Source organism: Entelurus aequoreus, linkage group LG08, assembly GCF_033978785.1.
Source record: "Entelurus aequoreus isolate RoL-2023_Sb linkage group LG08, RoL_Eaeq_v1.1, whole genome shotgun sequence".
Classification (NCBI taxonomy): domain Eukaryota; kingdom Metazoa; phylum Chordata; class Actinopteri; order Syngnathiformes; family Syngnathidae; genus Entelurus; species Entelurus aequoreus.
Window position 1 is genome coordinate 5543354 of NC_084738.1, and position 24711 is coordinate 5568064.

General features: G+C 38.0%; 1 protein-coding gene across 5 annotated transcripts in view; it reads left to right on the forward strand.

The window, feature by feature from the left end:
* LOC133655339 (neurexin-1a-like) overlaps positions 1–8358 on the forward strand; it is a 45302-nt gene extending 36944 nt beyond the window's left edge. For 2 of the 5 annotated variants that reach the window (XM_062055389.1, XM_062055390.1), the window contains exons 3-5: positions 147–164; positions 213–268; positions 336–597. In XM_062055389.1, coding sequence (XP_061911373.1) covers positions 147–164; positions 213–268; positions 336–515 — 254 coding nt within the window. In that variant the 3' untranslated portion in view covers positions 516–597. Of the gene's footprint in view, positions 1–146; positions 165–212; positions 269–335; positions 598–4748; positions 4779–4852; positions 4948–7872; positions 7888–8021 lie in introns of those variants that run through there. The other 3 variants (XM_062055393.1, XM_062055394.1, XM_062055391.1) reach the window with 3 other exon arrangements.
* Positions 8359–24711: the final 16353 nt, after the last annotated feature.

Here is a 24711-nt window from a genome sequence, read left to right on the forward strand (position 1 = left end):
TGTGGACCTTTGCATGCACGTTTCCTCGGTAACCCTGGACCGGTGTGCATGTACAGTAAGTAGCCATGGTAACCCAAAGGGCTCAGCATGCATGTTAATGAATGTCTGTCTCTCTCTTTCCTCGCCTGGCCGTGACACCTTCCCAGAGCACAGCTACACGCCAGGTAGGTGGCCCCGCACCCTCTTAACTACCTACCTACTTCCTCAAATAGTGGTGTGGCTTTCAAGTAGGCTGACTGGCGTTCTTTGCGTCGGAGGATCCCACCAGGTATCGCGGTAGACGTCCTAAAGTTGAAATGAAAAAACCTTGAACCTGCAGTTTTTTCCCCATACAGGACGAACGCAACCACATAGAGCAGGGGTGTTCAACGTTTTTCCAACGAGGGCCACATAGAGAAAAATTTAAGTACACGGCGGCCACTTTGATACATTTTGTACATGAAAGATACTACGGTAAAACCAACACAATGTGGGTCATTTTAGGCTGTTATTTCAACAAATCATCCCCACTTTAGTTTTGATAACAAAGCAAATTAAAATAATTAATGATGATTTTTCTTTAAAGCACTTTGAATTGCCTTGCGTACAAACTGTGCTCTAAAATAAACTTGCTTTGCCTAATACATCCATCCATCCATCCATCCATCTTCTACCGCCTTTCCCTTTGGGGTGCTGGAGCCTATCTCAGCTGCATTCGGGCGGAAGGCGGGGTACACCCTGGACAAGTCGCCACCTCATCACAGGGCCAACACAGATAGACAGACCCCCTTGATATCGTACCGTATTTTTCGGACTGTAAAACACACCGGAATATAATCCGCACCCACTAAATTTTAGAAAATGTATCTAAGTTATCTTCTTCCCACTCCCTTTCAGGCAAAACTGGACAAGCATGCATTACATACTATACATTACCTTTTGCACTATATTAATTGATATTTATATATATTATATATAATTTATATTATTATGTATTATACTTTTTTTAAATTTTTTTTTATGTCATTGCCTGAAATAAATAAATAAATGGAAAAAAAAAATGAAGAAAAAAATGGCCCAAATTTTTAATATATTAGTCGAACTGGACTATAAGCCGCAGATATATACCGATACGCTGTGAAATAAGATATTTTTTACATAGATTGTGTAAATGTTTATTTACATACCTTAATTGTTTCCAAACGGCTGATCAAACAAAACAGAAAATTAATCCTTTATGAGATGAAATATATTTTCTGCTTTTTTAACCTCTCAAGGCTTAGTGGCCACATGCGTGGACAGCACCTTTTAGCTCTTATTACCCAAATTGTGTACACTACTGAATTGGGGTCTTATGGCCGCAAATGTGGACACTTATACTGCCATCTGGTGGTGTAAGAAGAGTATAACATACAATGGAATTTGGAAAAAAAAAGTGTAAAAATAAGAATTAGCATGTCACTACACATGAAGTACACGTTTGTTACTTATGGACTGAGTACATCATATAAAAAGATGATTCTTAGTTTTTTATTCTAATTATGGTCCAATAAGCCCAAATAGCAAAGAGAAATAAAAAAATCATGTAAAGAAACAGCTTGGGCCTTAAGAGGTTAATAAGGTTCTTTCTTGTTCTTTGTAAACACTTTGAGTTTGAACAATGTCTTAAAGTGAATCATTCGAGTACATTTCTTTGCTTAATCCATTCCATAATTTAGCCATTAGCCAAGAAAAATCCATAGATTAGCTGTACCTTTGTGTAAACCGCAGGGTTCAAAGTTTGGGGAAAAAGTAGCAGTTTATAATGCAAAAAAATATGGTAAAATGTTTTTATTACTATTGTTTATCTTACCTATCTTATTTTACCTTAACACACTTGAAAATGCAACATATCTTGGAACATGGATGCCCGGAAATCATCAAAGATCAGTAAGACACACAGGTCGTACTCAGTGGCCTAGTGGTTAGAGTGTCCGCCCTGAGATCGGTAGGCCGAGTCATACCAAAGACTATAAAAATGGGAGCCATTACCTCCCTGCTTGGCACTCAGCATCAAGGGTTGGGATTGGGGGTTAAATCACCAAAAATGATTCCCGGGCGCGGCCACCGCTGCTGCTCACTGCTCCCCTCACCTCCCAGGGGGTGATCAAGGGTGATGGGTCAAATGCAGAGAATAATTTCGCCACACCTCGTGTGGTGTGTGTTACAATCATTAGTACTTTAACTTTAACTTTTTGGTTTTCAGTGCAATTTTGTCATAGCTTTCTGTGTATTGTTTTGATCCAGGATGTGTTTATTTTGTCTTTAAAATGTGTAGCAGGCCAAAAATATTCAAGCTACGGGCCACACTTTGGACACCCCTGACATAACAAATGCTGATAAAAACAACGGGAAGTGTAATTGTACATAATTTGTCAAAATATGATATAAATTTACTGTCAAATGTTTCGACTGACGCTGTATATTCCAATATTTCATACACTACAAAAAGTCAGTGTTCAAAAACAAGAACAAAAAATCCAAAAGTATTTTACTTGAAATAAGCAAAATGATCTGCCAATAGAACAAGAAAATGGGGCTTGTCAAGACTTTTTAAAACAAGTAAAATTAGCTAACCTCAATGAACCCAAAAATAGCTTAAAATAAGTATATTCTCACTAACAAGTGCACTTTTCTTGGTAGAAAAAACAAATATGAGACCTTTTTTCTCAATATGTTGAAAAATATTCTTATATTAAGTAAATGCTAGTGCCATTATCTTGACATAATGATATGCGCTCGGCATTACATTTCTTGCATTTTCCCATCGATAAAATGACATCATCGTGCCAAGTGCGTGCTCTTTCAGTCAATTAGTGCGCAAGGAATATATATATGTGTATTAGGGGTGTGGGAAAAAATCGATTCGAATCCGAATCGCGATTCTCACGTTGTGCGATTCAGAATCGATTCTCATTTTTGAAAAATCGATTTTTTAATGTTTTATTTTTTTATTTTATAATTTTTTTTAATTTTTTAATTTTATTTCAATTAATCAATCCAACAATACACAGCAATACCATAACAATGCAATCCAAATCCAAAACCAAAGCCGAGCCAGCAACACTCAGAAGTGCAATAAACAGCAATTGAGAGGAGACACAAACACGACAAACCAAAAGTAGTGAAACAAAAATGAATATTATCAACAACAGTATCAATAGTAGTTACAATTTCAACATAGCAGTGATTAAAAATCCCTCATTGACATTATCATTAGACATTTATAAAAAATAAAAAATAATAATAGTGTGACAGTGGCTTACACTTGCATCACATCTCATAAGCTTGACAACACACTGTGTCCAATATTTTCACAAAGATAAAATAACATTGTCCTTTACAATTATAAAAGCTTTACTACTCTGCTTGCATGTCAGCAGACTGGGGTAGATCCTGCTGACATCTATGTATTCCATGAATAGACAATCCTTTTGAATCGGGAAAAAAAATCGTTTTTCAATCGTGTTGAATTGAAAACAAATCAAATTTGAATCGAATCATGACCCCAAGAATTGATATTGAATCAAATCGTGGGACACCAAAAGATTCACAGCCCTAATGTGTATATATACAGTATTTACAGCCCGGACCCCGACCACATTTTTTTAAATTGTAATTTTGAAGAATTTATCTGAATGTGCATTCATTATTTCTGTTCAAAATTGTTCGAAATGTTAAATGTTTAAATATTAACTGTCAGTTTACTGTACTGTGCCAACTGTACTACTATACGAGTACGTATTTTCTATTGTTTCATTGAAAATAAAACCGCAAAGTCCATTTGGCTGTCATCTGTTTTTATATACAGCCCTTTGAGACACCTGTGATTTAGGGCTATATAAATAAACTGATTGATTGATATGAGACACAATTGTGTCAAAGTCATGATTTTTTATTTCATGCTTGAAATGATAAATGATTACTTTAAAAAAGTAGTTTTATACTTTATACAAGCATGTTTTACTCAATATAGGTCATCAAATCTCAGCAACAAGCTGTAATATCTTACTGAGATCATTTAGGACCAAAACCCTTAAAACAAGTAAAACACTCTAACATAAAATCTGCTTAGTGAGAAGAATTATCTTATCAGACAGAAAATAAGCAAATATCACCCTTATTTGACATATTTCATCTTACTTAGATTTCACTTTTTGCAGTGTATTATTGGAAAAATGCCATAGTACAAATTAAAATGCCTCCTTCTAGTAGTAAACACTTTATCCCTCGTAGAGGCCTGGTACTCGCTGCAGTTGAGCCCCCAGCCACCATATGAGGAAATATGGTATCAATGCTTTAATATCAATTTCAATCTTGCTGGCACATATTTACTCAGATCTTCATTCCCTCACTTTCATGATATTAGACCATTTCTAGCTTTTACCACGTCAATCTTTTTTGGGGTCTGCTACCCGGCCGTAGGTACAGTAAATGTGCGGTGTGGCTGCAGTCACGGCTGGTAAGTGCGACGTCACAAGCAAGGTCACAGTACATAGAGACACATAAGAAGCACTGCACTCTTTTACAAGTTGGCTCTCTTTGTGCCTCGCGCCTCTTTTCTACCTGCCCAGGGATGAGTAAGTGTCTGCCGCGCAGGTTTTCTCTCTCTTTGGAAGAGTCATGTTAGACGGCAACACACAAGACACATACTGAATTGCACATGTAAACAAACACTTCACGCCCCATGATCCTTTGCTGTGCTGACTGTGCTCTTGTCTTCCTTTAAGGTCTGGCACACCTGATGATTGGCGACCAAGGTATGGCCTCCTCTTACCTCACTTCCTGTTGTATTCTGCTATACCATCATCCCCTCACCTCCTCCCCCCTGCAGCCACACACACACTCACTCCCCCCCACCCCCTCATTTTCATCACCACGTGGCGCAGGAGGAAGTTGTCTCTCTAGGCAGTGAACCAAGGTCAGTTCTTTCCTGTAATTGAGGTTTCATGCTTTTAAACGGCCCCGTGGAAATTATGGAGGTTTAATTTAACCTGAAATGGATGACTTCAGCTTTCGCTGCGAAACTAATAAATGTGAAATGTGGCTTTTAAGATGATTCCGAAGGCGAGAGACATGAGCCTGAGAGCAACTTCTGCTGGGATATTACCTCAGCGGCCACTTAATTAGGTACCACCGTGACCCAACGGTTTTCAAATTCTTATAAAGAATGTACGTGAGAACATGTACAGCGCGTCTGGATTAGTTTTTGCCTCATCCCTCACTTAAAACGTGAGTGAAGACCCGATAAGTTTGAAAGAGAAAGAGATGATACAGTTTTATCTGCCCCCAGTCCTTAATGCTTCAGTCACACGCAGGATTCTCACGAGAATAAGGCAAAAATTCATCCAGACCCACTGTACTTCACTAACGGATATCCAAACTTCTTATTTTGCCGTTAGCTGGGCACGCTCCTGCGGGGTTCAGACGGTCAGTTTTTAAATTTCAAACAACATAATGTGAAATTTAAATTAAATTCTCATTTAAAGTAATACCTCACTTTTGTTACGTAATCCATTCTAAAAAGACTGAAAAACGAAGTAAATTTTTCAATTTCATCGGTTTGAGACAAGAAACAATATAAACACTGTACATTTTATAAGAGGTGCACAAAAAACTATTCACATTCGAATCGCGATTCTTATTTATCCTGATTTTAATTGATTCATAAATTTCAAAAAATAAATTAATATATATATATATATATATATATATATATATATATATATATATATATATATATATATATATATAAATATATATATATATATAAATATATATATATATATATATTTATGATATATGTACTTATATATATATAAGTACATATATCATAAATATATATATATATATATATATATATATATATATATATATATATATATATATATATATGTATGTGTGGGAGAAAAAAAATCACAAGACCATTTCATCTCTACAGGCCTGTTTCATGAGGGGTTTACCTCAATCCTCAGGAGATCAAACCTGAGGATTGAGGTAAACCCCTCATGAAACAGGCCTGTAGAGATGAGATAGTCTTGTGATTTTTTCCCCACACATACATATATATATGTATATATATATATATATATGTATATATATATATATATATATGTATATATATATGTATATATATATATATATATATGTATATATATATATATATATATATATATATATATATATGTATATATGTATGTATATATATATATATGTATATATGTATATATATATATATGTATATATGTATGTATATATATATATATGTATATATGTATATATATATATATGTATATGTGTGTATATATATATATATATATATATGTATGTATATATATATATGTACAGTATATATATATATATAAGTACATATATCATAAATATATATATGTACAGTATATATATATCTATATGTACAGTATATATATATGTGCAGTATATATATATATATATATATATATATATATATATATATATATATATATATATATATATATATATATATATATATATGCATGTTTTTTTTCCAATAATAATCCTTTTTTAAAAATATGTTTTTAAGCCATCTCCATGCAGCTAGGAAGAGCTTTTCTAACCTGTAACTTGTTTTGAAAAAGTTTTATTATAATTTTTACACCAAATAACACATTGAGAGAATCGCTTTGAATCGAGAATTGTGTTTAATCGAGAATCTGAATTGAATCGTCACCACTGAAATCGAAATCGGATAGAGTTGTTAGGTGCCCAAAGATTCACACTCCTACATTTTATAGCGAATAAGTACAGTTTTACAAACAGAAAACAATATGGAATACATATAAATGATATATAAATGAATAAATGCACATTTAACACCGCTTTTAACTTTAGTGAAGACTCTTGCTGGGTGAAGACGGCGATGAGCAGAAAGGTAATGTCGTACTTTGCTTAGAGTTCTTTTTTTAATTTAATAGTTTGATTTAAAAGGGCTGGCACTCGCAACTTTCTTTGGCCCTGTGCGGTATGATTTGCAGTTGTACGTAATCCCAAAAGCAGAGACTGACTCACCAACACATCACATTCTTTGTTCGGACACTCCATTCCGTGGAATGATACGCAGGTAACACGCAATGTTTGCGAATCATACACAAAGTGGGGCGTACCAAAACTGAAATACCACCGAATGAAAGAACAGACATAAATTTACAACAACAAAAAAAAAGATACAATAAATAAGTAACTTCAAAGTATTTTACCATGAGGAGTTAAGTTTCAATAACTAGTAAATCTGATATGAAGAAAAAATAGAAAATCCAAAGTCATATTCTTTACCTCTTGAAGATGTACCTAATTAAGTGGCAAAGGCGCCGACAGCTCGGCATCGCTTGGCTGGGTTAAATCGCTGAGGTCCATGGATGGTTTCATTTGACCTTTCCTCTTCCGCCATGTTCCACTGCATTCATGCGCAGCCTGGAATGGAGTGGGCTCTCGAGTGTGTGCGTGCTGGCGTACGTGGGTGCCTCCACATGACCAGGCCGTGGCAGCTCTCCCGGGGATCCACATTCAACCCCTTCTTTTTACGCCTTTTCATCGGCTTCCAGCTCGTCTCACTGCTCCGTGGCCGGCGGTGCGCATACACTGGCAGAGTGCATGTCTCTCCCAACAGATGTTCCTGCAGTGTATGAAAGCCATTCCGAGATACCTCCAAACGCCCCCAAGTCCTTCGCTCGGTGCTTTTTGAACACAGCCCAAAAATAAGTGCCACCACTCTGCTGCTTGAAAAGTGTTGGACTCACAATCTCCTTTTTTATGCCCATTGTCCTTCTTTGTGCCATCTTTTTTTCCCCCTCTTTTGGACTCCACGCCCTGGAAAAGTAGGAAAGCTCAGAGGTACCCCACTGATTTCCTTCTTTATTGTGCCCTAAATAGTTTTGACATCCTCTACATTGACAGATTGGTGTGTGCACTTCATTGTCGCTCGCCATTTTGTGCCTTTTAAATTGAAATATTTCAATTTCCGTCAGGTAAGCTGCTAGTGCATGCGTGTGTGAGTGTGAAGCTGCTCATTCACATGCCAGCATGCGTGTGAATGATTGGGAGCTCCAACCAAGGGTGCGATAAACTCAAATCTGAAGGTAGGTTGGCCCTGCATGACGCTGATGAATACACTGATTGGCCCACATGACAAACGGGTCCCACTGCGACTCGGCTGGCGCGTCGCTCTTTGATTGGACGAGAGAACACGATGACGGCCTGTCTCCCATTGTGTCAGGGTCGGCATGCGTCCAATGAAACGCGCTATTAAGCGAAACATGTCGTCGAAAAAGCGGGCGTAAGGAAATATCTTGAATGCAGCACAAATGATGCCTTTAACCTGCAATCACAGCGAGGTGTCACTGTTCACACGCCTTTTTCTGTCAAGGTTTTTTTTTTTGATTGCTGAGTGCGTTTAAGTGCGGGAGTTGTCTGCTGTGAATCCTCCAGTGGAGAGCCTCAATAACATCTACTGTGAGTCAGACTGCCCTGAAAGTGTAATCCCTTCATATTCCGCCCTCCCAGTTTGCATCGCCTACCCAAACTGACGTGGATTAACGTTCGTTTTCAGAATTATTACCCAACAGTCCTTCTGTTTGTGTACGGCAGGGGTCCCCAAACTACGATCCGGCCCGTCAGTGTCCAAAATCTGGTATGCGGGAAGTCCCGAGTTAAAAGAACAACAAAAAAACAATTAAAAAAACGTTTTTTTAATTATTTTTTTTTTAAATCTGTCCTTTCTAATCCATTTTCTACCGCTTGTAACTCTCTGTGTCTCCTGGCTGCTCAGGCAATTCATATTGTCTAAAAATGCATTTTCCCATAACTTACATCATCGCGCTTGTATATATATATATATATATATATATATATATATATATATATATATATATATATATATATATATATATATATATATATATATATATATATATATATATGTGTCTTAATTAAATTATCCAAAAAATAGTGCTCAATACCGTGGTAGAGCGTAATATGTATGTGTGGGAAAAAATCACAAGACTATTTCATCTCTACAGGCCTGTTTCATGAGAGGTTTCCTCAATCCTCAGGATTGAGGAAACCCCTCATGAAACAGGCCTGTAGAGATGAAATAGTCTTGTGATTTTTTTCTCACACATACATATATATATATATATATATATACAGTGTTTCCCACACATTCATTTACGAAAGAATTACGTCCGCCACAAATAAAAAAAATAAAAAAATAAATTATAATAATAATAATATATATATATATTTTTTGTCCTCTCCAGCTTCTCAGGCAAATCATATAGTTGATGTAGATGCCCATATAGACTGTTCATATTTACTTTACAAAAGAGAAGTGTAGGATACTTCTCTTGTTGCCTTATTTGTATTTGACTTTATTAAATGTATTTCTATTAGAAACACAACATGTGTATATAACAAAGGGTGCAAAGTCTGCAGGCAGTAGGAAACACATGGTTAAGTGTAGGGAGTAAAACTGATGGCAGTCTAAAGTTCAAGATTTTTGGAGCTCTTTGTTCAGTGGATCAGATGTTTGATGAAGCTCTGTGTCTATCTACCACCACTACTGTTTTCTGTTTATTTGTTACTGAATGTGGCAGGACACCTCTGCCTCTGTTTCACTTTATGTTGCTGGTAAATAATATGCTTGTAGTAGTAGGCTAAAGTTAAATTATTTAGTATGCACTAATTAAAGGGGCAGAGCTTTGAGACATTTTAGCTTTTATATTTTATAAGATATATTTTTTGTAAGAACCACAATTAATAAATATATTTCAGTGAATAACTTATTGTTCAAATCTGTATATAAATATGTACATAAAGTGTTGTAATTATATTGTAAAATGGATGGATGGATGGACGTTTAAAACAAAACTGTTATTAATTAGCAAGTATAAATTTTTTTAGCCTTTTTAGAGAAAATCAAATAATTGTAGTAAATTATGCAAATTACTCGATGATGTCATGGTGACCACGCCCATAGCCACGCCCCCACCGCCACAGGTATCTTGGCAGTTTATGGGAAACACTGATATATATATATATATATATATATATATATATATATATATATATATATATATATATATATATATATATATATATATATATACGCGAGCTACTTTTCAATTGTCTCAGTCAATGTGTTTTCTTTATTTTCATGACTATTTACATTGTAGATTGTCACTGAAGGCATCAAAACTATAAATGAACACATGTGGAGTTATGTTTTATATTTTAGTTTCTTCAAAATAGCCACCCTTTGCTCTGATTACTGCTTTTGCACACTCTTGGCATTCTCTCGATGAGCTTCAAGCACACCCGTGAAGTGAAAACCACTTCAGGTGACTACCTCTTGAAACTCATGGAGAGAATGCCAAGAGAGTGCGAAAAAGTAATCAGAGACTAGAATATAAAACATGTTTTCAGTTATTTCAGCTTTTTTTGTGAAGTACATAACTCCACATGTGTTCATTCATAGTTGTGATGCCTTCAGTGACAATCTACAATGTAAATAGTCATGGAAATAAAAAAAAACGCATTGAATGAGGAGAAGGTGTGTCCAAACTTTTGGCCTGTACTGTATGTCGTCCTCTTGATGAAATAGCAACCTTGCATTATTCCAAATAGTGCTGTTGGAATCTTTTCTTGTAAGATGTAGCCAAACTTCGGAGTGTTTGTTCGGCCTCCTCGCCGTTCTGCTGTTTGATGTCACTACGCACCCTGCGAATGACGTCATTCCCACCCACTAGCATTGTTAGGGAAATGTTTAAAAAATTGGAAGCGATTCCAAAGAATGAATACTCTGGGATCCCCCCCCCCCCCCCCCCCCCCCCCCCCCACTAGTGGTGTTCCAATCGATCGACCACCAATCATAGTTGGCAGATTTCTGTGGAAAAGATTGATCACCAAATGCCAATCAATGCTGATCACAAAATACGATCACTTGTGGCTCACATCTTGCAGCCTGGTCCTTTTCATGACAGGCGAGTCTAATGCTCACAGTTATACTTTGACTTTCACAAAGTCACATTATTATTATTTTTTTTTAAACATGCCTCAAAACAACAGCTAAGAATAATGAAGGCACACAGCTTCAGTCCAGAGTATACTAAAGCATACTTGCCAACCTTGAGACCTCCGAATTCGGGAGATTGGGGGCGGGGTTTGGTGTATATTGTAGTGTCCCGGAAGAGTTAGTGCTGCAAGGGGTTCTGGGTATTTGTTCTGTTGTGTTTATGTTGTGTTACGGTGCGGATGTTCTCCCGAAATGTGTTTGTCATTCCTGTTTGGTGTGGGTTCACAGTGTGGCGCATATTTGTAACAGTGTTAAAGTTGTTTATACGGCCACCCTCAGTGTGACCTGTATGGCTGTTGACCAAGTATGCCTTGCATTCACTTGTGTGTGTGAATAGCCGTAGATATTATGTGACTGGGCCGGCACGCAAAGGCAGTGCCTTTAAGGTTTATTGGCGCTCTGTACTTCTCCCTACGTCCGTGTACACAGCGGCCTTTTAAAAAGTCATACATTTTACTTTTTGAAACCGATACCAATAATTTTCTATATTACATTTTAAAGCATTTATCGGCCGATAATATCGGCAGTCCTATATCAGTGGTTCTCAACCTTTTTTCAGTGATGTACCCCCTTTGAAATTTTTTTTAGAACCCCCTAATCAGACCAAAGCATTTTTGGTTGAAAAAAAGAGATAAAGAAGTAAAATACAGCACTATGTCATCAGTTTCTGATGTATTAAATTGTATAACAGTACAAAATATTGCTCATTTGTTTTGGTCTTTCTTGAACTATTTGAAAAAAAAAAGATATAAAAATAACTAAAAACTTGTTGAAAAATAAACAAGTGATTCAATTATAAATAAAGATTTCTACACAGAAGTAATCATCAACTTCAAGTGCCCTCTTTGGGGATTGTAATAGAGATCCATCTGGGTTCATCAACTTCATTCTAAACATTTCTTCACAAAAAAATAAATCTTTAACATCAATATTTATGGAACATGTCCACAACAAATCTAGCTGTCAACACTGAATATTGCATTGTTGCATTTCTTTTCACACTTCTTTTTGACAGACATTTAAAAAAAATCTCACGTACCCCTTGGCATACCTTCAAGTACCCCCAGGGGTACGCGTACCCCCATTTGAGAACCACTTCCCTATGTTATCGGACATCTCTAGTTATAAACATTCATTCACTTTCTTCTTTCCTTCATGGATCTAAACTTTACCGCTGCTGATATTTTTGTTCTTCTTGGCATTGAGCTCTTTACCACAAACACACAAGCTTCGTTTTTCCGTTCTCGTCCAACAATCAATGGACTGCATCGTGACACCTTTTGCGTGCATTGAAACTGTACTACGAGGCGACGTGAAGGTCATCAAATAATTCAGACGGAGCCTCGCTTAGGTTAGTAAAGAGGCTTTTTGAGGCGCCTGCAAAGCGGAAATGAGTTTCTTTGAGGGGGTGTGCTGTGAGTGTCTTTGAAAGATATACAGCACGTGTGTCTGCTGGTGGGTGTGCGTGCAGGAGAAACCAAATGGGGGAAAGCTAGCGTGTGCCTGCAAGGGAGCCGCTGAAGGAATGAGTGATGGCGCGGGAACGCGAGGAAGCGGCGGTGACGATAAAGCGAGTGGTCTCGGCTCCTGTGATGTGGAGCGACTGGCTGTATCTGCAAATGGACAGCAGTGCACCCGTCTGCCCTCCCGGGCTCGCTCCTTCTACCGGGGAGACATCAACCCTGATGGGAGGCGCGGACCTTTCCCCTCCGTCGCATAAAACACCGCTATCTTCCTCCCCGGCAACAATAGCCACAGATCACACAACAGGCTGAGTGGGTGAAAAACGAGGCCGGGAAAGACATTTTCAAGCATCCAAAGGAAGAGAGTGAAAGTTGTTCTAAAGTATCGAGCAGCAGTATTCTGGAAGGGAAATGTGCTTGAAGGGGACCAACTTTTTTTACCTATTGGTACCTGTTTTCGTTAGAGATGTCCGATAATGTCTTTTTTGCCGATATTGTCCAACTCTTAATTACCGATTCCGATATCAACCGATACCGATATATACAGTCGTGGAATGAACACATTATTATGCCTAATTTTGTTGTGATGCCCCGCTGGATGCATTAAACAATGTAACAAGGTTTTCCAAAATAAATCAACTCAAGTTATGGAAAAAAAATGGCACTGAGGGTAGCCGTACAAACAACTTTAACACTGTTACAAATATGCGTCACACTGTGAAGCCACACCAAACAAGAATGACAAACACATTTCGGGAGAACATCCACACCGTAACACAACATTGTGGTATTTAACTTTTAAACTTTAACATAAACACAACAGAACAAATACCCAGAACCCCTTGTAGCACTAACTCTTCCGGGACGCTACGGTAAACCCCCCCCCCGCTATCCACTCACCACCACCTAACCCCCCACCCCAACCCCGCCCACCTCAACCTCCTCATGTCCCAAATTCCAAGCTGCTGTTTTGAGGATGTTAAAAAAAATAATGCACTTTGTGACTTCAATAATAATATTATTATTATATATTATATTATTATTATTATTATATATATTATTATATATATTATATTATTATTATATTATAATAATACTATTATTATATATATTATATTATTATTATATTATAATAATATTATTATATATATTACTATACATATTATATTATTATTATATTATAATAATATTATTATTATAGATATTATTGTAGTCACAAAGTGCATTATTATTTTTTACACCCCCCCCCGCCAAACAAGAATGACAAACACATTTCGGGAGAACATCCGCACCGTAACACAACATAAACACAACAGAACAAATACCCAGAACACCTTGCAGCACTAACTCTTCCGGGACGCTACAATATACACCCCCGCTAACACCACTACCATGAATTGATTACGTGGACCCCGACTTAAACAAGTTGAAAAACTTATTCGGGTGTTACCATTTAGTGGTCAATTGTACGGAATATGTACTGAACTGTGCAACCTACTAATAAAAGTTTCAATCAATCAATCAATCAATCAACCAAATACCGCCCCCAACCCCGCCCATCTCAACCCCCCCCCCCCATCTCCCGAATTCGGAGGTCTCAAGGTTGGCAAGTATGCGCAAGAGTGTTGAAATAAAAAGTGTTTCTCGCCTTCCTGTCGGTCATTTTTTCTTAATAATGAGCTCGCAGCAGCCGGCGTCATTTTGTTTGATTGAGACTTTTATTAGTAGATTGCACAGTACAGTACATACACTACCGTTCAGAAGTTTGGGGTCACATGTAAATGTCCTTATTTTTGAAGGATAAGCACTGTACTTTTCAATGAAGATAACTTTAAACTAGTCTTAACTTGAAAGAAATACACTCTATACATTGCTAATGTGGTAAATGACTATTCTAGCTGCAAATGTCTGCTTTTTGGTGCAATATCTACATAGGTGTATAGAGGCCCATTTCCAGCAACTATCACTCCAGTGTTCTAATGGTACAATGTGTTTGCTCATTGGCTCAGAAGGCTAATTGATGATTAGAAAACCCTTGTGCAATCATGTTCACACATCTGAAAACACTTTAGCTCGTTACAGAAGCTACAAAACTGACCTTCCTTTGAGCAGATTGAGTTTCTGGAGCATCACATTTGTGGGGTCAATTCAACGCTCAAAATGGCCAGAAAAAGAGAACTTTCATCTGAAACTCCACAGTCTATTCTTGTTCTTAGAAATGAAGGCTCAAACACAAAATTGTTTGGGTGACCCCAAACTTTTGAACGGTAGTGTATTCCGTACAATTGACCACTAAATGGTAACACCCGAATAAGTTTTTCATCTTGTTTAAGTCGGGGTCCACATCTCACAAGACTCTCAAGTGACGTGAATGTAGGGATGATGTTTGATAAGGAATTATCGAGTTCGAGCCTATTATCGAATCCTCTTATCGAACCGATTCCTTATCGATTCTCTTATGGAGTCCAGATAGGTTGTTGTATATGGAAAAAAACACACAATATTTGGTTTAACAAAAGCTCACTTTTATTATATAATAAAAAAATAAAATCTAATAAATAAATAAATATTGACTGTTACCCCCCTAAAAAAATAAAATAAAATAAATAAATATTGACTGTTGTTACCCAAAGTATATTAAGTGGGATTTTTCAGAGAAACAAATATATACAGTAACACATAAACAAGCTGTCTCTGTGATCACTATAGGTGTATAAATAATAATATTGTGTTAAATAAAATCAGTCCCTTGGGCACAAAACTGAAAATAATACAGCTCTCCAAAAAGTGCACTTCTGCTGCTATTGGAACATAACTGTTTGTTATGATGCTTTGACATTTTTGCACTTTATTTCTTTATTGAAAGAAAATTCTATGAAGAGAAAAGTTGTTTGCAAATGTGGATACAATGCTAAAAAATGAAAAGTTAAAGCTAAAAAAAGAAATACACTTTATTGAGTTAACATTATTTATTTATGGGGGGAAAGATGTTATGAGCTAGAGAATATAACAACTACACTACCCAGCATGCAACGGGAGTTACGAGCATGCGCGGTAGCCCCGAAAAGTGTTGCATGTTGCCACGCTGTGAAAGTAAACGTCAAGAAGTCAGCCAACACGCCTCGTCTGCATTATTTATAATTAGACAGACAACACATCTACAGTGTGATTTTGTAACGTTTACAAGGAAAGAAAAACAAAAGTTAAAAAAGGGAGATATGTTGTATATATATGTATGTGCTGCAGTGTTGTATATATATGTATGTGCTGCAGTGTTGTATATATATGTATGTGCTGCAGTGTTGTATATATATGTATGTGCTGCAGTGTTGTATATATATGTATGTGCTGCAGTGTTGTATATATATGTATGTGCTGCAGTGTTGTATATATATGTATGTGCTGCAGTGTTGTATATATATGTATGTGCTGCAGTGTTGTATATATATGTATGTGCTGCGGTTGTTTTAAGAAGGTTGCGACAGCTGCCGTAAAGGAGGTGCGTTGCTAGCCTGGTTGCTATGTTTCCGGTTGGTGGTAAAAGTGTTGGTCATGTGTTTGTAGTCTGCTCAAATCTCTCAGTAAAGTTATTCGATGGATTATAGCTTTTGTTTTGAACTTTATTACACCTTGGAGCGCTTTTTCCCGTCCATTGTTTTCCTGCTTTCGCTATCTGCGCCTAATGACTGAGCTACGTGACGTCATTTCTTGTGATGTCACACGGAGCATTTCTGGTCGGGACGGGATTCGAATAAAGAATCAACTCTTCTCCTTTACTATAGTGGTCTCGATAACGGGTACCGGTTCTCAAAAAGGGATCCGAGTCCGAGGACTCGGTTCTTTTCTTATCGAACAACCGGGAAAACCGGTTTCGAGTATCATCCCTACGTGAATGTCAATCAAGTGACGTTTTGGTGAAAATTGATGATCGTTAATTTTTTTAATCTTGCGATCGCCGTCATGGGCACTCCTGCTATATAGCAACTGACGTGGTCAAAGTTTGAATTGCCACAAAACACATATGACCCCTTTAAAACTGAGCAGGAGGTCTTGCCCCTTTCCTTCCGTCTGTCTGGACATTCAGTTCTGGTTGAAGGAGCGATGGGACGCTCTCAATAGCTAACGGACAGCTCTTGGCTCCCATGCTTGTTTATGTTTATTAATTTGGTGTGGTACCTCTGAGGCAGTTTGTTGAGTCTAATAGCGGCTGTTTGCCGCCGCCCTTCCCGAGTGTTCTCCATATCAATCCTGCAATCTGTGCGCCGCATCGTCAAGTGGTCAGTGAAGTGACCTTTAAACACGCGTGCACACGATGGGGGAGACCAAAAACAAAAAAAAAGAATCCACACACTCGCACACAATAACCTTTAAAGAGTGCCTGCTGAGTAGGTGAGAGAGTGTGTGTGCTCAGTGTAAATATGCATGAGTAAGGCTGCCTGCACATATTCTTCACGGTCAGCGGACGGAGGCCAGGACGAGGTGTGTGCGCGTTTGCGTGTTTTGCGGGCCGTGTGCGTGTCTGGTGTGAGCGCGTGAGCGTGCGCTCAGGGGAGGTGGATTGTGAGTCATCACTTGTGACACATAAAGCGTTGGCAATGCGAGCGGCTTCTTTTTAACACATTGTCTTAAAGGCGCAAAGCACACAGATGGACGCGCGCTCCATTGAGGCATGTCGCATCATTTGTCTTTAAATCGCCTCTTGTGGTTTCGTACCTCCTCCTCACTCGTGTCCAACACACACACACACACACACACACACACACACACACACACACACACACACACACACACACACACACACACACACACACACACACACACACACACACACACACACACACACACACACACACACACACACACACACACACACACATAAAAGCTCCGTGCTGACTCCACCATATGTGGGTTTGAGGATGGCAACAGACGCCAAAGCGCCAAGAACCAGTCGGTACCAGTAAGGTACAGCATGTCCCTTACCCTCTTACTCATCCTGATCCGAGAGTCCTAATAAAAGTCACACCGGGCTGATTCATTTTTAATAAAATACAGGCCTGCAGAGGGTAAGAGGGTATGTGGCTCTCATCAATCACATAACTTATCACGAGCGGCGAGACAGAAACACAGGAAGATATTTCAGCACAGCTTCTCAATTATTTTCCGTTATGCTCCCCCTAGGAAGAAGAAAACATTTTGCGACCCCCCCCACCCTACTCCGCCGCGACTATAACATTTTTGTAATTACCCCTCTGTGTAATGTTTGTCATTGTTAACAGTAAAGACAACACAAAACTAAATAAGTATAGATCAACAAAAAATAACATTGATACTAGAGATGTCCGATAATGGCTTTTTTGCCGATATTCCGATATTGTCCTACCCTTAATTACCGATTCCGATATCAACCGAGACCAATAAATACAGTCGTGGAATTAGCACATTATTATGCCTAATTTTGTTGTGATGTCCCGCTGGATGCATTAAACAATGTAACAAGGTTTTCCAAAATAAATCAACTCAAGTTATGGAAAAAAATGCCAACATGGCACTGCCATATTTATTATTGAAGTCACAAAGTGCATTATTTTTTTTAATATGCCTCAAAACAGCAGCTTGGAATTTGGGACATGCTCTCCCTGAGAGAGCATGAGGAGGTTGAGGTGGGCGGGGTTGGGAGGGGCGGCGGGTGTATATTTGTAGCGTCCCGGAAGAGTTAGTGCTGCAAGGGGTCCTGGGTATTTGTTGTGTTGTGTTTGTTGTGTTACGGTGCGGATGTTCTCCCGAAATGTGTTTGTCATTCTTGTTTGGTGTGGGTTCACAGTGTGGCGCATATTTGTAACAGTGTTAAAGTTGTTTGTACGGTCACCCTCAGTGTGACCTGTATGGCTGTTGACCAAGTATGCCTTGCATTCACTTGTGTGTGTGAAAAGCCGTAGATATTATGTGACTGGGCCGACACGCAAAGGCAGTGCCTTTAAGGTTTATTGGCGCTCTGTACTTCTCCCTACGTCCGTGTACACAGCGGCGTTTTAAAAAGTCATAAATGTTACTTTTTGAAACCGATACCGATCATTCCCAATATTACATTTTAAAGCATTTATCGGCCGATAATATCGGCAGTCCGATATAATCGGACATCTCTAATTAATACCATTGTTTTTAGTCTGTAACAGAAGTTATTCAAGCAATTTGCCTTAAAGGCCTACTGAAATTATTTTTTTTATTTAAACGGGAATAGTAGATCCATTCTATGTGTCATACTTGATCATTTCGCGATATTGCCATATTTTTGCTAAAAGGATTTAGTAGAGAAAATCGACGATAAAGTTCGCAACTTTTGCTCGCTGATAAAAAAAAAAAGCCGTGCCCCTACCGGAAGTAGCGTGACGTCACAAGCGGTAGTGCTGCTCACAATTCCCCGTTGTTTACAATGGAGTGAGAGATATTTGGAGCGAGAAAGCGACGATTACCCCATTAATTTGAGCGAGGATGAAAGATTCGTGGATGAGGAACGTTAGAGTGACGGACTAGAATGCAGTTCAAGAGATATCTTTTTTCGCTCTGACCGTAACTTAGGTACAAGCTGGCTCATTGGATTCCACACTCTCTCCTTTTTCTATTGTGGATCACGGATTTGTATTTTAAACCACCTGGGATACTATATCCTCTTGAAAATGAGAGTCGAGAAGGCGAAATGGACATTCAGTGACTTTTATCTCCACGACAATACATCGACGAAGCTCTTTAGCATGAGCTAACGTGATAGCATCCGTCTCAAATGCAGATAGACACTAAATAAATAAATCCCTGACTGGAAGGATAGACAGAAGTTCAACAATACTACTATTAGGAGACACCGAACCAAACACTGGACATGTAAATACACGGTTAATGTGTATTCGACGCCTGTCGAAGCCTAGCAATGCTGTTGCTAACGACGCTAACTTAGCAACGGGAGCTCGTCAGAGCTATGATAAAAACATTAGCGCTCCACCTACGCCAGCCAGCCCTCCTCTGCTCATCAACACCCGTGCTCACCTGCGTTCCAGCGATCGACAAAAAAAAAGAGAAATTGAAAAAATAAATGAATATAAAAAATGTGTGGAAAACAGTATACTGAGTTTTTCACATTTTTTTTTAACTTATTTGTTTATCATATTTCTCTTTTTTATTACATTATGTGTTTTATCCTGTATATAATAAAACAAAAAGAGAAATCAAATAAATAGATACATCTAAAAAAATGTGGGGAAAACTACTGAGTTTTTCACATTTTTTTCTTATTTTTGTTGTAACAATGCACAACGGAGCTTGATAATCGTGTCAGAGCCTGATTTAAAGCGTCAGGATCGCATCAAAGCGTAATAAAGTTCAATAAAGCGTGACAAAACGTATCAAAGCGTGATTTAAAGCGTATCAAAGTGGCATCAAATCGTGAGGAACGGTAACAAAGCGGCAACTAATTCGTATCAGATCGTATCAAAGAATAACATTACTTCGGAGATCGGGATATTCGTGGAAAAATTGACAAAAATGACGGCGCTTTGCTCGCCGCTTTAAAGCGCGGCAAGCGTCGTTGGTGTGAACCAGGCATTAGCAAACTTATCTGGCGGACCGTGGTGAGGATAAAACCTGTTCCGGCCGTACGTTTGACAACCCTGCCTTAAGTTGAGAAAAGTGGTCGACCGTGTATATCGATGTTGACTTATGCGGGCACTTTAGGGTAATAGAAACAGACCAGGACCTAAAGAGGTGGTCGGTATAAGTGGGTTTCTCTGTCGTATAATCTACGGTTGAATTAAACTGTTGCTGTTGTTACTATGACTGCGTAGTAGCTAATAATACACACAGCACTGCTGACGCTCAAACAATCAGGACGAAGCAAAGTAAGTGAGCAGCACAGCAATTGGAGGTGTGAGGACATGGCGGTGTTAAAAAAGAAAAAAGGCGAGCAGCAGCTGACCGATTTTTGACTGTGAAAAAATCAAAACTGTGAAGACGGAGCGCTTGGTCCCCTATGGCCGTCATCACAGTTAATATGACTTCCTATGAGTCGTTCATGTCCCTCTTAGCTGGTAACAAAAACATTGCAATGACACTTTGTGTTACAATCTAGGTCAGGGGTCAGCAACCTTTTTGAAAGCAAGAGCTACTTCTTGGGTAGTGATTAATGCGAAGGGCTACCAGTTTGATACACACTTCAATAAATTGCCAGAAATAGCCAATTTGCTCAATTTACCTTTAACTCTATGTTATTATTAATAGTTAATGATATTTACACTTAATTGAACGGTTTAAAAGAGGAGAAAACATGGAAAAAATGACAATTAAATTTTGAAACATAGTTTATCTTCAATTTCGACTCTTTAAAATTCAAAATTCAACCGAAAAAAAGAAGAGAAAAACTTTAAAAAAAGAATTTATGGAACATCATTAGTAATTTTTCTTGATTAAGATTAATTTTAGAATTTTTATGAAATGTTTTAAATAGGTTAAAATCCAGTCTACACTTTGTTAGAATATATAACAAACAATATATAACAAACAAAGCTATATTTCTAACAAAGAAAAATCATTATTTCTTCTAGATTTTCCAGAACAAAAATTTTAAAAGTAAATCAAAAGACTTTGAAATAAGATTTAAATTTGATTCTACAGATTTTCTAGATTTGCCAGAATAATTTTTTTGAATTTTAATCATAATAAGTTTGAAGAAATATTTCACAAATATTCTTCGTCGAAAAAACAGAAGCTAAAATTAAAATGTATTTATTATTCTTTACAATAAAAAAAATAAATTTACTTGAACATTGATTTAAATTGTCAGGAAAGAAGAGGAAGGAATTTAAAAGGTAAAAAGGTATATGTGTTTAAAAATCCTAAAATAATTTTTAAGGTTGTATTTTTTCTCTAAAATTGTCTTTCTGAAAGTTATAAGAAGCAAAGTAAAAAAAATTAATGAATTTATTTAAACAAGTGAAGACCAAGTCTTTAAAATATTTTCTTGGATTTTCAAATTCTATTTGAGTTTTGTCTCTCTTAGAATTAAAAATGTCGAGGAAAGTGAGACCAGCTTGCTAGTAAATAAATACAATTTAAAAAATAGAGGCAGCTCACTGGTAAGTGCTGCTATTTGAGCTATTTTTAGAACAGGCCAGCAGGCTACTCATCTGGTCCTTACGGGCTACCTGGTGCCCGCGGGCACCGCGTTGGTGACCCCTGATCTAGGTCATTCATACTTATCATCGCTATTTTGATCTGCTTGTGTCAATCAGACTAAATATATTATTTTACTGTCACCCATGACATTCGTCAGCAGTTAATTTGTTCCAGCAAAGTCATTGTTTTTTTTGTCTTGACGAATTTGAGAGTCGTGCGTCTGAGGAACAGTTCCCGCAGCCAACGGAGGCGCTCGTTACAAATATAATGGTTGATTAGCTGCACACTTTTCAAAGTACATGCAGGAGAAAACTGAGAATGCCATGAAGTGATCAAAACAATTGTAAGCGGATATGACCACCGTGGCAGGCTATGTAGTACGACTTTTTTTTTAAACAATTAAGAATCGTTACAAATAAAAATTGCGATTAATTCGAAAATCCATTTTTGGACACCCCTATTGTACATTGCAAAGTATGCAAATCAACAATGAAAGGCCTACTGAAATGAATTGGTTTTATTTAAACGGGGATAGCAGATCCATTCTATGTGTCATACTTGATCATTTCGCGATATTGCCATATTTTTGCTGAAAGGATTTAGTAGAGAACAACGACGATAAAGGTCGCAACTTTTGGTCGCTGATATAAAAAAAAAAGCCTTGCCTGTAGCGGAAGTAGCGTGACGTCACCGGAGGAAGGACTCCTCACATTTCCCCGTTGTTTACAATGCAGCGAGAGCGATTCGGACCGAGAAAGCGACGATTACCCCATTAATTTGAGCGAGGATGAAAGATTCGTGGATGAGGAAAGTGAGAGTGAAGGACTAGAGAGGCAGTGCAGGACGTATCTTTTTTCGCTCTGACCGTAACTTAGGTACAAGCTGGCTCATTGGATTCCACACTTTCTCCTTTTTCTATTGTGGATCACGGATTTGTATTTTAAACCACCTGGGATACTATATCCTCTTGAAAATGAGAGTCCAGAACGCGAAATGGACATTCACAGTGACTTTTATCTCCACGACAATACATCGGCGAAGCTCTTTAGCTACTGAGCTAACGTGATAGCATCGGGCTCAAATGCAGATAGAAACAAAATAAATAAACCCCTGACTGGAAGGATAGACAGAAGATCAACAATACTATTAAACCATGTACATGTAACTACACGGTTAATAATTCCCAGCCTGGCAAAGCTTAACAATGCTGTTGCTAACGACGCCATTGAAGCTAACTTAGCAACGGGACCTCACAGAGCTATGATAAAAACATTAGCGCTCCACCTACGCCAGCCCTCATCTGCTCATCAACACCCGTGCTCACCTGCGTTCCAGCGATCGACGGAAGGACGAAGGACTTCACCCGATCATCCGTGCGGTTGGCGGCTAGCGTCGGCTAGCGTCGGATAGCGCGTCTGCTATCCAAGTAAGTCCTCCTGGTTGTGTTGCTACAGCCAGCTGCTAATACACCGATCCCACTTACAACTTTCTTCTTTGCAGTCTTCATTGTTCATTAAACAAATTGCAAAACATTCACCAACACAGATGTCCAGAATACTGGGGAATTTTGAGATGAAAACAGAGCTTTTTTGTATTGGAGTCAATGGGGTATTAATACTTCCGGTTCAACGATTGACGTCACGCGCATACGTCATCATACATAGACGTTTTCAACCGGAAGTTTAGCGGGAAATTTAAAATGTCACTTTATAAGTTAACCCGGCATGTGTTGCAATGTTAAGATTTCATCATTGATATATAAACTATCAGACGGCGTGGTCGCTAGTAGTGGCTTTCAGTAGGCCTTTAAGGGAAACGTTAGGATGACTCTATAGTTTTAGTAAGTGGATAAACGCCCTGTGCATTGTTCTTCTTTCTCATCAAACATGTTACCCTGTGTAAAAGATTTCACTTGAGTAAGTTGCTTTTAGCTAGACTTTGTTTGTTGTTGCGGTCTTGTTTGCCTCGTAAAGAGTTACACTTGTCTCCAGGCTTCAGTTTCAGATGCTGAAATAAGTCAAATTTTGCAGCATGCAGTCATTTGTTCCAAACCTCTGGTCACACTTTTCTTTTCTTTGGAACAAACGTCTTGTTGTCTTGTTTTCTGTTTTGTTTTTTGTTTTTATTTTATTTAATTTTTTTATATTGGTTCTATATTTATTTATTTTTTGTTTTTATTCAGGTGGAGCTAAGGACAATATTTGATTATTGTATTTAATATTGTTTTTAATATTGTTGTGCAGCACTTTGGAAGCAGTTTTGTTGCTATATAAATAAAGTGGATTGGATTGTTCTTGTTAGCATTAGCCTCAGTGTTAGCCATGTTTTGCTCGGTGTGTGTATGCATCTCCCTAAGCAAATAAGGAATGTTGGGACAAAAAATATGCTGGAGCAAGAGGAATAAAACATAGATTTTTTGATTTTTTTGAATCGTCTGCAACAAAAAAGTCCAACATATCGATAAAATCGATTCATCTCCCAGGCCTGTCAAACACATCCCCTGAGTTCATTGTCAACAAACCTGGCATCAATCGTGTGGGACTTTTCTCCTCTTTCAAAGGAAGACATTTCACGTGCTGTTTGCACCAAATGTTCTGCAAACATTCGGCGAGGAGGGAAAAACATCAATCTTCAGCACATCAAACCTTATCATGAAACGCCAGCACTGCTAAGACGGTGTTGTGAAAGCCTATGAAAGACGCTGCTAGAAAAGCCACCGCAAAGGAAGGTGCGCACAAACTACAGTTAAAATATCGATCCTGTAGAAATCTAAGTTATCAGTATTAGTTTGAGGAAGCAGGAAGTCTTTCATAGGTGACAAAAGTAATAGGATAAAAACACATTTTCACTGCAGAGGACTTCTGGTTTTCAGGAAAGGATTTTTGTCGAGTTTTTTTGCACTCGGTCCTTAAAAATAGCAGAGCACTTCTGTGTTCTAGAGCAGGGGTCCCCAACCTATTTCCC